Here is a 13,075-nt window from a genome sequence, read left to right on the forward strand (position 1 = left end):
TGCAAGTATTATGACAGTTAGTCGGGAGGTGAGAAAACTTGGATTTCATGGTTGAGCGGCTACTCATAAGCCACACATCACACTGGTAAACGCCAAATGATGATGCCCCGCTTGGGGTAAGGAGCGTAAACTTTGGACAATTGAACAGTGGAAAAACACTATGTTGAGTGACGAATCACGACACAAAATGTGGTGATCCGATGGCAGGGTGTGGGTATGGCGAATGCCCAGTGAGTGTCATCTGCCAGAGTGTGTAGTGCCAACAGTAAAATTTTGAGGCAGTGGTGTTATGCTGTGGTCATGTTTTTCATGGAGGGGGCTTGCACCCCTTGTTGTTTTGCATGGCACTATCACAGCACAGGGCCTACATTGATGTTTTAAGCACCTTCTTGCTTCCTACTGTGGAAGAGCAATTGGGGGATGGCGACTGCTTCTTTCAACACGATCGACAATCTGTTAATAATGCATGGCCTATGGTGGAGTGGTTACATGACAGTAACATCCCTATAATGGGCTGGCCTGCACAGAGTTCTGACCTGAATCATATAGAACACCTTTGGGATGTTTTGGAATGCCAACTTCGTGCCAGGCCTCACCGACCGACATTGATACCTCTCCTCAGTGCAGAACGTTGCGAAAAGTGGACTGCCATTTGCCAAGAAACCTTCCAGCACGTGATTGAACGTATGCCTGCGAGAGTGAAAGCTGTCATCAATGCTAAGGATGGGCCAACACCGTATTGAATTCCAGCATTACTGATGAAGGGCACCACGAACTTGTAAATCATTTTCAGCCAGGTGTCCGAATACTTTTGATCACATAGTGTACCTACCATTTTCTCTCGGACACCTTGCTCCATCTCTTTATGCAGCATGGTCTTTTGGACTGACTGGGTGACACACCAAACTGTTGACACATTTTAGTTTATACCACATTTTGACAGAGTACACTTAATTTTTTGTTGGCCATATTACATGTCATATTGTTATGCAGTTGAAAGCAATAATCACCAATAATTCTCATACTATGTATTTAAGTGGTGTAATAGCGTCACAGCTCCTTCACATTTGTTTCATGTGCTGATGCAGTAATATCATCTGAACTCGCACAGGAACTAATAATTTGTGAGTAAGTGTTAATGGACGAGAGATGCTGCATTGCAATGTGCACTAAGTTAGAAATTCGAGTCAGACAGGAACCCGGATGGCTGAAGTGGTTAAGGAAACTGTTCATGAGAAGCAGTAAATCTGGGTTTGAGTCTGGTACAAATTTTCACCTTTTGTCATTGCATTACCACAGTGCGCTGTGCTGCAGGAAATCACGAAATTCTACCCATCCCTTCCATTTCTTTCCACGTTCTCTATTTCATATAAATCGTCATACTATATTGGGTAAGCAGTTTCAAAAGTGCAATGTTTTTATGGAAGTACCACAAGAGACGTGAACTTCAAGCAATATTTTTTTCGAAAACCTACATTCATGACTTCATTATTTCTTCTCAAATTGAACTAATTTAATATTTCTGCTAGTTTGTGTTAGGTGTATGGTATTGGGCAAACATCCCAAAAAGAACATAGTTTAAGACACATTTTACTGCTGAACATTCTCATTAGAATCTACTTGATCATTTCCTGACACATTGCCAGTTTTAGAGATGACTTTTATGTTAACACTTGTATTCATAACAGCTTCTAAGTATATGAACATTAACAAAGATTATTAATAGCTCACTATGTCCCCTTAATGTACTTTATTTTTTGTGCTGACTTTTATTTCTGTTCATGATTCCTGTGAGAGTTATGTTTTCAGTGATTTACTTTCTGATTATGATATAGGTTTCATTTTCCCCATATTTTATCAGATTATTTTATTTGTTATTAAGTCATGATGATCTGTTTGTATGCAACTAAGAATTGGGGTATAAAATAATATTATTTGTAGCTATTAATTGTTTTATTACTGATACATTTCCTCTTCTTGTCTCCAGGTGTATTTAGAGGCACTTATTTCTCATCGGCCTTCATTGCTGCATTTGGGAGACAGAGGGCTTCTCTTATTTATTCGTTTCTTCTCTACACCAGCTGGATTTAGCTTATTCCAAGATGACAATGTGGTTTCCAACCATCTTCATCAGTGGTTTACTAGCTACAATTACAGGTGAGTTTCGATTACATTTGTACCAATGACAATTCGTAGTTCTCTTAAGAACATGAATTAATATTTTTTTTTTTTTTTTTTTTTTTTTTTTTTTTTTGCTCGTGATGTATATTAGGGTGTTAACAGTTACACATTTATTTGTACTCTGCAGGCCTTCTTGTTATTTATTCGGAGGGACATAGCACTAATAGTATTAACCCTGGTAGCTACTCTTGTGGATGTCATGCACTACATGATTCTTTTTCACAATATTTCCACTGTCTCCCTTGTTGAGACAGGTTTCAAGAATGTTAAGATTAGATTCAAATGATATTATATATTTTTTATGATATACTTAATAGACTTGTTTCAAAAGAATAATGTTCAAATTCTTATCTGGCGCAATTGATGTAGTATTTTATGGTTTCCCTAAATTGCTTTTCTCAAATGGGCAGCTGATTCTTTAATCCAGGGATACAGGTATGACCTTTATTTGTTGGTTGCTGCCCTTTCTCCTTGTCTTCTTTAATCATTATACCATTGCAATAACCTGAGGCAATTGTTACTTGAAAATATGTTTACACAAATGTGTGACACCCTTCAAAAATAAATATGTTCACACAAATGTGTGACAACCTTAAAAAATTATCACACCACTTCAGAGTAATGGACTATGCCATAACCAGATATTATAATCAGATGTTAGTCTTCTTTGCTAATGGTTTCAAACAGCACATTGCTTTTTGGTAATCATTAATCATAGTTGACAAATGCTGCAGGCACTATTACTATGCCTCTGATGACACACATGTATCTCATGGACTCGTATCTCCCTGTGTGCATTGCAATGTGGCACTTACGTTTTGTGCCATCAACAATTCACTGTAGAAAGTTTTGATACTCATTGGCTCTCCTCAGTTTCTCAACAATCTTCTCAGATTACCTTTTTTCATAGTGAACGGCAGTGTATGAGAAAGTGCTTAGGCTCACCATTATTATGTGGTAAGATATATATATGTATGATCTCAACATGAGCTCCACTCTCACACTTCCCTGAGACACCCAATACTCAGTTCATTTCTGATGACGGTTTGTTGCTGAAGCCTTATCAAAAATAAAACATTTATTTCAAATCACTCTTCACTGCAACCGTGAAAATGATGAATAGTGTATGGAATGTTAATAACTAGCAGCTTTAAAATGTAGCCTCAATTTTTAGCCATATGTAATATATGATTTCTACTTGTCGATGGTGTATATGACATATTGTAGTGACTTCATTGACTACTTCTGTTTCAGCAATCTGAGGAAAGAAATAAAACTGATATTTTGCAACTGATTCTTTTTAATGTATATTTTTAATGCTCAAAAGAAAGTAGTGTGTATATTTCAACACTGCATTCTTTAAGACTACACTTCCTATCTGTAACAGTACTGTAGTGGGATAAATTGACTCACTGTCAACATTTTTTGTTGGTGTCTGCAGTAAACCTGATCAATATTTGGCAAACACTTCATGCCCGAGCTCAGTCTGAATTACAGTCATAAAATACATTACGTCAATGTTGTTTTCTTTTAAAAGTTTTTCTACAAGTTTTTTAAAATTATCATAGCCACTGTACTTTGCATGGCATTACACTTGAAAAACATATAAGTTCTAAATTTGTGTTTTTTTCCCCACAATTATTTAAAGTCAAATCTGTGGGATGAAATATCTGAGCTGAAGTCTTAAACCCCTAAATGCTTGGGATCCTCCCTGGAATGAAATGTCTCAGCTAAAGCCATAAACCCCTTATGTGAGGGATCCTTCTTTTTCAGCATAGCAAGTTTGCCTCCTCCTCCCCCCCCCCCCCCCCCCAGAACAAATATACAAATATGAACTAAAAACTGGTATGTTCCGATGCAGATGAAATCATTTGTAGGGTCTCTGTCTGTGCTGCTGTGTGATTATGAACATGGTGTCTTCCTTGGCGAAGTTTTTATAGAATGAGTCTGAATCCTCTGTCACCTGCCTCAAACCAGCTCTAAGTTTAAAAAGAATTGGTGACCTGGGAATCGGATCCTACCCATCTAGCATGAGAAATACTTAATAATAAAACTTGCTTTCTTCATACTATTTTTCCCTACATTCCTAATTTTCAATTTACTACTGAAAGTTTGTTGTGCCCTGTCTACAACCACATCTGCCAGAGGCTCATTGATTTCTAACTGAAGCAACAGGTTAAACTTATTTTTCATGTTCACCATGAAGCTGTCAGCTTAAATTCTAAACATGTTTCTTCTGTTATCACTTCCCACCTCTCTTTACCTTTCTCCCTCCTAAACATGTCCAGATCTTTTGTAGCTGTGTCTGATTCAGCCTGAAGGGCAGCAGTTTTTCCCTCCTCTTCTTCTATCTCCCTGTATCTACTACATATCCTACGAAACCACTCAAGAACTTAATTTATTTCCCAAGTTCTTATGCCACTATAGTCACCCCTGTGGAAAAAACTAAAGCACCCATCACACCATACCCTGGAAATAACAGTTCTGCAGCAAGTCTGGCACTTTTCACTAATGATAAAAATAATACTTTAGAAAGAATAAGTTAATTACCTTACCAATAAAAAAGGAAACACAGTAGCAAAAGTTGGTATAAAAGTAACTGTATGTAAACAAATTACTATTGTAAATTCCTGAATCCAAACAACTTAAATTAACACTGTGTTCTGGAAATATGAACTAAATAATGAAGGAGTACACTCAACTTAAATTGCTGGAAAGAAAAAAGGACTGTTAAATGAGATTCTCTAGTTTACTACGCAAAACATAAACAAAAATACATCTACAAGAGAGAAAAAAACTCGCCCTTCTTGCTTGGTGCAGAGCTGTCAACTGCACCTATGATCCTGATATCTAACCACTGAACTGGAATATGCACACCACAAGTAGTTCATACACACCCTCCAACTGGCTCATAGCAACTTCTGCCAATATTCTCCAAAACAAAAACAAAAAAACAAGAATACATTTCAAAATCAGTAGGTCGAAAGACATGTAAAACACGCGCTCTCAAATTTCCGTGGACACAAATGGAATTTATTTGTGTCAGTTTAACCTCACCAACTTCACTTTGTTCAGTAAACACTACCTCCAGCTTATGGCTCCATGCTCAACTGTAAGATGAATCTCACTACTGGGCATTTCATGCTCACTAAAAGACAACACTCACCTAGAAAACCAGAAAAGGACTAAACAGAATTACATGCCTGCATATGGGAACACACTACTAGTTCTTGTAGTCTTTCAATATTTGAAAAGTAACTTCATCAGTCTTCGAAGGATCACTAACTGCTGACTTCAGTTAAACATTAAATCATCAACTCCCCTCTACGGGGCACCTCTACCCCATGATGGCTGTCAGTAGACTTCTGGTTTCATGATTTAGCATTTACCCCTTTCAGTCAGTCAGTCATCAGGATAAGAATTCAAGAATCTCCATTGACTATTTCCTATTCTCATTACTAGAAAGTCTCTTAGAAGGTGCCACTTCCTGCCAGGATCTCCAGAAGTTTATTTACACCAGGAGCTGGAAACCACTGGCAATCATGGGAAAATTACTCACCCTGTAGCCATCTAGTAAGCTCAGACCACACAATCCATTTAGTAAGATTAGGGAAAGACTGCTCCATCATCTTCAAGTGAAACTAAAGTGTCCTCCTCCAGCCACTAGACTGTGGCCCTGGCATCCACAGTAACAAACAGGATGAGGACATGGATGTGGGCAGGAAGTGATATGTTACAGTTGGATTTTCTGTCCTCTATCAGTTTATGTAACTCTTTGCAGAGGCCTTCTATGCTCTCATCATAATGTGAACACATTTCTACTGCAGATTTCTGTGGAATATGTTTTGTTTGTTTAATAAACAAAGTCTTGCTATTCTTGTTGATATTCATTCAATATCTGTAATACTTCTTTATTTTGTTGTTGACATTAAATCCTGCTGAGGTATTTCCTTCCTACCCTGCCTCTCTTTCATGAAATACTTGGCTCAATTTCAATTCTATTTGGCACTTCTTTCAGTTTTTCTGACAACACTGCTATAACCCATTTGATGTTATCTAACACTTTCTCCATCTCCATTAACCTATCAGTATATCCAAAAGTGGTGTCCTGTGTACCCTGGCCTAAAGACATATTTTTAATTCCTTCAGCCTTCTAAGTTTGATATTGTGGCACCAACATGCTGCCCATGTGCATGCAGAGCCATGAGTTCCTGAGTCAAAATAGTCATATAACAGTCTTCCTGTTTTTGTTTGACTTGTAAAGTGTTTCAGTGAAAATGATTAAGAGATCATGGCCCAGTTTGGTGAGCAGTCCATCAGCACTTGTTTGCCTTAAAGCTATCCGTCAGGCTGATTACATTATGGGTACTTCACAGTTACGTGGGGTGGATATCTTGAATGGATATTGTGTGGTTCTCCTTCTTCTATTTCTTATTCTGGGTTGCTCATCCTATGTACAAAATACTTTTTATTTACAAACAAATGAGAGCAAAGAGAATAAAGTATGTACTTGATTGGAAGTTATGTATTTTTAATATATCTTACTTTTTTCCATCGTGTTTATTTCATTTCTCTTTCCTTTAATTCATATTTCCTTCTCAGTCTGCTCTCATCATCTCTGGACTGAAACTGACACAGTGCATACCAATATACTACCATTGACCTCGTAGTATCTCTGACAACTCCCCCTTCATCTTTGTCTTGCTTTCAGCAGATGGGCATCTCTATTTCTGTGGTCTGAGTGGTCTGCCCTTCCTTTCAACCTTCTCAAACCTATCCCTCTTTCCCTTCTGATAAGAGAACTAGTAGTACTGAAAGATAAGACAGTTTCTTATACTTTTGTGTCTTTATCAGCAGTACTGAGAATTTTGCCTGCTGAAGGTAAGTACCCATTCTGTATTGTAGTTCTGTTTCCTCATACATAGTACACTTGATCAGCTGCATGTGATCATGTTTTAAGAAAATTTATATTAATAGTCTGTAAACGCACCTTTCCATATAATTATGAAATTCTATACAAAAGATGTGCAAAAAATGTTACTGACTCAACTCAGCTAAGCTAATCCAGTGTAAATTGAATTTTTTGTAGGGTAGAATGGTGCATTAAGAGAGAAAATGTCTAATACTCTTTATGAACAGGTATGTTGGTGTCATTGAGGGCGAACTGCACGATTCTCTTACCTTACATAAAAGAGGAGAAGATGGGCGTTATGTCCGGCGGATCAGCAATGTGAAACAACGTGTTGCTGATGTATATGTGCCACCGCATCTGTATGGACAGTTAGCTCAACATGAAGCTGGTTTTAGAATGCTTCTGGATGGGGGTCATTTGAGCTCCTATTTTCAGGTACAAAGGACTCAGTGTAAAGGAATTTCTTAGATAAATCTTCAGCATGTCTGTTTGTCTAAGTAGAGTATACTTTCTGAATGTTTCGCCATCATCTTCATTATGCATGACTGCAGTAATGCAAAGTCATTTGTTTTGTTCAGAATCGTATAATTTTTCATTTGAATTTGAAAGAAAGCCTCATTTGTTGTTTACCACCGTTATGACATTTTGTCAGTTCTACAAAATCACTGAACAACAAAATGTTTGAAATCTGTAATGCTTAGGTAACAGTGCTAGATAAGAGTGATCATTCTAAAAGTTTAATAACTGTGACTCTGTTCAGTAACTGAAAATACTAGCGGTTGCAAGGTCTCATAGAACAGCAAACGCTTCTCACAAATGCGATTCGTGATTTCGTCGGGGCATCAAATGCGGGGCATATCTCATCGTTGTCTCTACCTCCTTTTCCTCCTTATGACGAGACGGCGGAAGACTGGTCTGATTACGAAAAACGTCTTCGACAGCACTTCTTGGCATTTCATGTCGCGGATGACCAAACATGTAATTACTGATGTAAGTCTCTGTTCCTTTCATGGATTTCACCTCAAATGTATCGGTTGTTGTTGCATTTGGCGCCTTTGAAAGATCCTGTGTCTTTGTCCTTTGCTGAAATGTGCTCACTTCTGTCCATCTATTTTCAAAAGCATATGCATGTGGTAGCCTCTCGTGTTGCCTTTTATTGTTGTCAAAAACAACCGAATCAATCCTATTGCGCTTGGGCTGCTGAACTTCACGGCCTCAGAAAAGTGTCAATTTGTTACTGAAGTTTTCAGAGAATCCTACGCCGATTCCATGGGACGGGATGCTATTATCCGATCGGTGCCCAACAAAGAAGTTAGGCAACGTCTACATCTACATCTACATCTACATCCATACTCCGCAAGCCACCTGACGGTGTGTGGCGGAGGGTTCTCCCTTCTATTCCAGTCTCGTATTGTTCGTGGAAAGGAGGATTGTCGGTATGCCTCTGTGTGGGCTCTAATCTCTCTGATTTTATCCTCATGGTCTCTTCGCGAGATATACGTAGGAGGGAGCAATATACTGCTTGTCTCTTCTGTGAAGGTATGTTCTCGAAACTTCAACAAAAGCCCGTACCGAGCTACTGAGCGTCTCTCCTGCAGAGTCTTCCACTGAAGTTTGTCTATCATCTCTGTAACGCTTTCGCGATTACTAAATGATGCTGTAACGAAGCGCGCTGCTCTCCGTTGGATCTTCTCTCTCTCTCTTCTATCAACCCTATCTGGTACAGATCCCACACTGCTGAGCAGTATTAAAGCAGCAGGCGAACAAGCATACTGTAACCTACTTCCTTTGTTTTCGGATTGCATTTCCTTAGGATTCTTCCAATGAATCTCAGTCTGGCATCTGCTTTACTGACGATCAACTTTATATGATCATTCCATTTTAAATCACTCCTAATGCCTACTCCCAGATAATTTATGGCATTAACTGCTTCCAGTTGCTGACCTGCTATATCATAGCTAAATGGTAAGGGATCTATTTTTCTATGTATTCGCAGCACATTACACTTGTCTACATTGAGATTCAATTGCCATTCCCTGCACCATGCGTCAATTCGCTGCAGATCCTCCTGCATTTCAGTACAATTTTCCATTGTTACAACCTCTCGATATACCACAGCATCATCCGCAAAAAGCCTCAGTGAACTTCCGATGTCATCCAGAAGGTCATTTATGTATATTGTGAATAGCAACGGTCGTATGACACTCCCCTGCGGCACACCTGAAATCACTCTTACTTCAGAAGATTTCTCTCCATTGAGAATGACATGCTGTGTTCTGTTATCTAGGAACTCTTCAATCCAATCACACAATTGGGCTGATAGTCCATATGCTCTTACTTTGTTCATTAAACGACTGTGGGGAACTGTATCGAACGCCTTGCGAAAGTCAAGAAACACGGCATCTACCTGGGAACCTGTCTCTATGGCCCTCTGAGTCTCATGGACGAATAGTGCGAGCTGAGTTTCACACGACCGTCTTTTTCGAAACCCATACTGATTCCTACAGAGTAGATTTCTAGTCTCCAGAAAAGTCATTATACTCGAACATAATATGTGTTCCAAAATTCTACAACTGATCGACGTTAGAGATATAGGTCTATAGTTCTGCACATCTGTTCGACGTCCCTTCTTGAAAACGGAGATGACCTGTGCCCTTTTCCAATCCTTTGGAACGCTACGCTCTTCTAGAGACCTGCGGTACACCGCTGCAAGAAGGGGGGAAAAGTTCCTTCGCGTACTCTGTGTAAAATCGAACTGGTATCCCATCAGGTCCAGCAGCCTTTCCTCTTTTGAGCGATTTTAATTGTTTCTCTATCCCTCTGTCGTCTATTTCGATATCTACCATGTTGTACATGTGTGTAACAATCTAGATAAGGAACTACAGTGCAGTCTTCCTCTGTGAAACAACGTGCCCTTCAGTTGACGTCCTATCCATCGCTCAGTCTTTTGAAATTTCTCGCGCTGGTGGGGTGCAAATAGAGGCATGGTGTGACGTCGGGGGAATACAACCTCTGTGTGCTGTTGACGAAGCGTGTGGTGTGTCCCCGCCGGCCGACGTGGCCGCAGTACGTTCCGAAGCGCAGCCTCGGCGTAACCGTAAACAACCCTCTAAGAAACTGCAGCAAAACCCACGGCAACTTCCTTCATGTCTGCGGTGTTTTACGAAACATTCACGAGAGGATTGTTCACAACGTTGGGCCGTGTGTCACAACTGCAAGAAAAGGGGTCATGTGTCATCCGTTTGCAAATCTGAACGCATACATGGTGTTCATGAACATGGCCCTGATTCTGATTGTGTGTTGTCTGTCAATTCTACTTCTTCCCTTTCGGGGAAGTTATTCCTCACTGTCCAAATACTTGGTCGAGATGTTCGCCTGCAGGTGGATGCTGGTTCTGCGGCCACTATCATCAGTTCTCAGACGTATCTTCAGTTGGGTTCTCCAATCCTGTCATCTGTCACTAAGCAATTACAGACTTACAATAAACAGAAGATTTCTCTCTTGGTACAATTTGATGCTGAGGTATCTTACAATTCTGTCGTTTGCACTATTCCCATATTTGTGGTCAACCATAGTAATGCAGAGAATCTTTTTGGTTTCGATGCCTTTCGCGTTTTTGGGTTCTCCATAGATGAGTGTGTCAATATCGTCTCTGATGCTATTCCTTATGCTCAATTTGATTCCTTGTCGATGACATTTTCGTTCCTTTTTTTTCTCCTGGGTTAGGCCGTGCAAACGACTTTGAAGCTCATATCATGCTCAAACCCACTGCTCGGCCTAAGTTTTTTTGGGCTCGGCCTATTCCTGTGGCCCTTCATGATCAGATCAAACGGGAGCTGGATCGTCTCACTGCTTCAGGAGTCTTGCTTCCTGTCACTTCCAGTGAGTGAGTGGTCCTCTCCTGTCGTTGTCGTTGCTAAGCCAAATGCTGATATTCGTCTCTGTGGCGATTTCAAAGCCACTGTAAATGCTCAATGCCTTATCGACACTTACCCTATGCCTCGACCTGAAGAATTATTCACTAAACTTGCTGGAGGCCAGTATTTTTCTAAACTTAACCTGTCAGAAGCTTATCATCAACTTCCTCTCGGCGCTGCTTCCTGGCAGTTTCTGGTCCTTAACACGCCTTTCAGCCTCTATCCATACCAATGATTGCTATTTGGGGTTGCCAGCGCCCCTGCTCTCTTTCAGCGGTTCTTGGAACAATTATTGCTCCCTGTCCCTGGGTGTATAAATTACATGGACGACATTTTTGTCACTGGCTTCACCACTGAAGAACATTTTCAAAATCTCCACACACTTTTTCATGCCTTACAGACTGCCGGTCTTAAGTGTAATCTTCAGAAATCAAAATTTTTTCAGGCATCTATCACATACTTGGTGTTTCAACTCTTTCAGGATGGTATTCGTCCACTTCAGCAAACTGTCACTGCGATCGATGCCCTTCCTCGACCTACATCTGTTAAGGAACTGCAGGCCTTCTTGGGGAAAATAGCATACTATCACAGGTTTTGACCATCTGCTGCTTCGGTGGCTCAACCGTTGCATCACCTGTTGCATAAAAACATGCCTTTTCACTGGTCTGCGTCATGCGATGCGGCTTTCCAGAAATTGAAGACTATGCTCAAACAGGCCCCGTGCCTTGCTACTTATCGACCTGGGCAACATCTTGTTCTTGCCATGGACGCCTCTCAATACAGGGTTGGTACAGTCCTTGTGCACCATTTTTCTGACGGTTCTGAACAACCCATTGCTTATGCCTCCAAAATTCTCACGGATGCCCAACAAAAGTATTCTCAAATTGAAAAAGAAGCTTTGGCCATTATTTATGCTGTTCATAAGTTTGGTGTTTTTCTCTATGGATCCAAATTTCATCTTGTTACAGATCACAAACCACTTGTTTCCTTGTTTCATTCATCAACGTCATTTCCCGACAAGGCTGCACACCGCCTCCAGCATTGGGCTCTTTACTTGTTTCGTTTCAATTATGAGATTCATTTCCGGCCGACGGTTCAACATGCGAATGTTGATGCACTGTCTCGCCTTTCCATGGGTCCTGATCTGGCATTCGATAGGGACGAACTTTTGTGTTTCCACCTGGATGTTGCCGAGCAGCAGGTTGTGGACGGGTTCCCCATCACCGGGGACTGGCTGGCGGCTGCTACGGTTTCTGACCCTACCCTCTCCCAGGTTTTACGCTGTATTCAGAAGGGTTGGCCAGATCATCTGTCCGCTAAGACTTCTGATCCGTTGCGGAACTACTACGCTTTGCGTTACCGCCTCACGGCTAGGGATGGTGTTATCCTCCTTTCCACCGACAATGCTTCGCCGCGTGTTGTGGTATCTGCGTCTTTGCGGGCTTCGGTATAGTGCCTCCTTTACCTGGGGTGCCTCTCACACAAAATCTCTGTTGCGCCGTCATGTGTACTGGCCCAGCATCGACTCTGAAATCGCACGCATGTTCGCTGCCTGCGGCCGTTGTGCATCACAGGCCGCCGCCCCAGTGTCATCTTTGTCACAGTGGGCTTCGCCTGAGAAACCCTGGGAGCGTATTCATGCTGATTTTGTGGGACCTTTTTTAGGTACTTATTGGCTTCTTGTTATTGATGCCTACTCTAACTTTCCTTTCATTGTCCGTTGCACGTCATCTACCACTGCTGCAACCACGAATGCTCTAGCTCGGATTTTCTCTTTGGAAGGCCTTCCCTCTACTCTTGTTACTGAGAATATTCTGCAATTTACCTCTTCCGATTTTGCGGATTTTTGTGCCCGTCACAGCGTCATGCGTGGCACGGCCCCTCCATTCCATCCACAGTCAAACGGTGAAGCTGAACGACTGGTCCGCACATTTAAGGCTCAGATGAGGAAACTCCTGACTTCTTCTGCTGCTGATGATGCACTTCTCCAATTTCTGGCTTCTTACCGTTTCACCCCCATGGGCGACCACAGCCCAGCTGAGCTCTTACATGGCCAACAGCCCTG

At 41.0% G+C, this 13,075-nt stretch overlaps 1 protein-coding gene across 1 annotated transcript in view; it reads left to right on the forward strand.

Moving 5' to 3' along the window:
• LOC126183257 (rapamycin-insensitive companion of mTOR) overlaps nt 1-13,075 on the forward strand; it is a 253,190-nt gene that overhangs the window by 136,664 nt on the left and 103,451 nt on the right. The window contains exons 16-17 of the mRNA XM_049925073.1: nt 1,988-2,157; nt 7,321-7,528. Coding sequence (XP_049781030.1) covers nt 1,988-2,157; nt 7,321-7,528 — 378 coding nt within the window. The remainder of the gene's footprint in view (nt 1-1,987; nt 2,158-7,320; nt 7,529-13,075) is intronic.

The sequence above is a fragment of the Schistocerca cancellata genome, chromosome 4, assembly GCF_023864275.1.
Source record: "Schistocerca cancellata isolate TAMUIC-IGC-003103 chromosome 4, iqSchCanc2.1, whole genome shotgun sequence".
Classification (NCBI taxonomy): domain Eukaryota; kingdom Metazoa; phylum Arthropoda; class Insecta; order Orthoptera; family Acrididae; genus Schistocerca; species Schistocerca cancellata.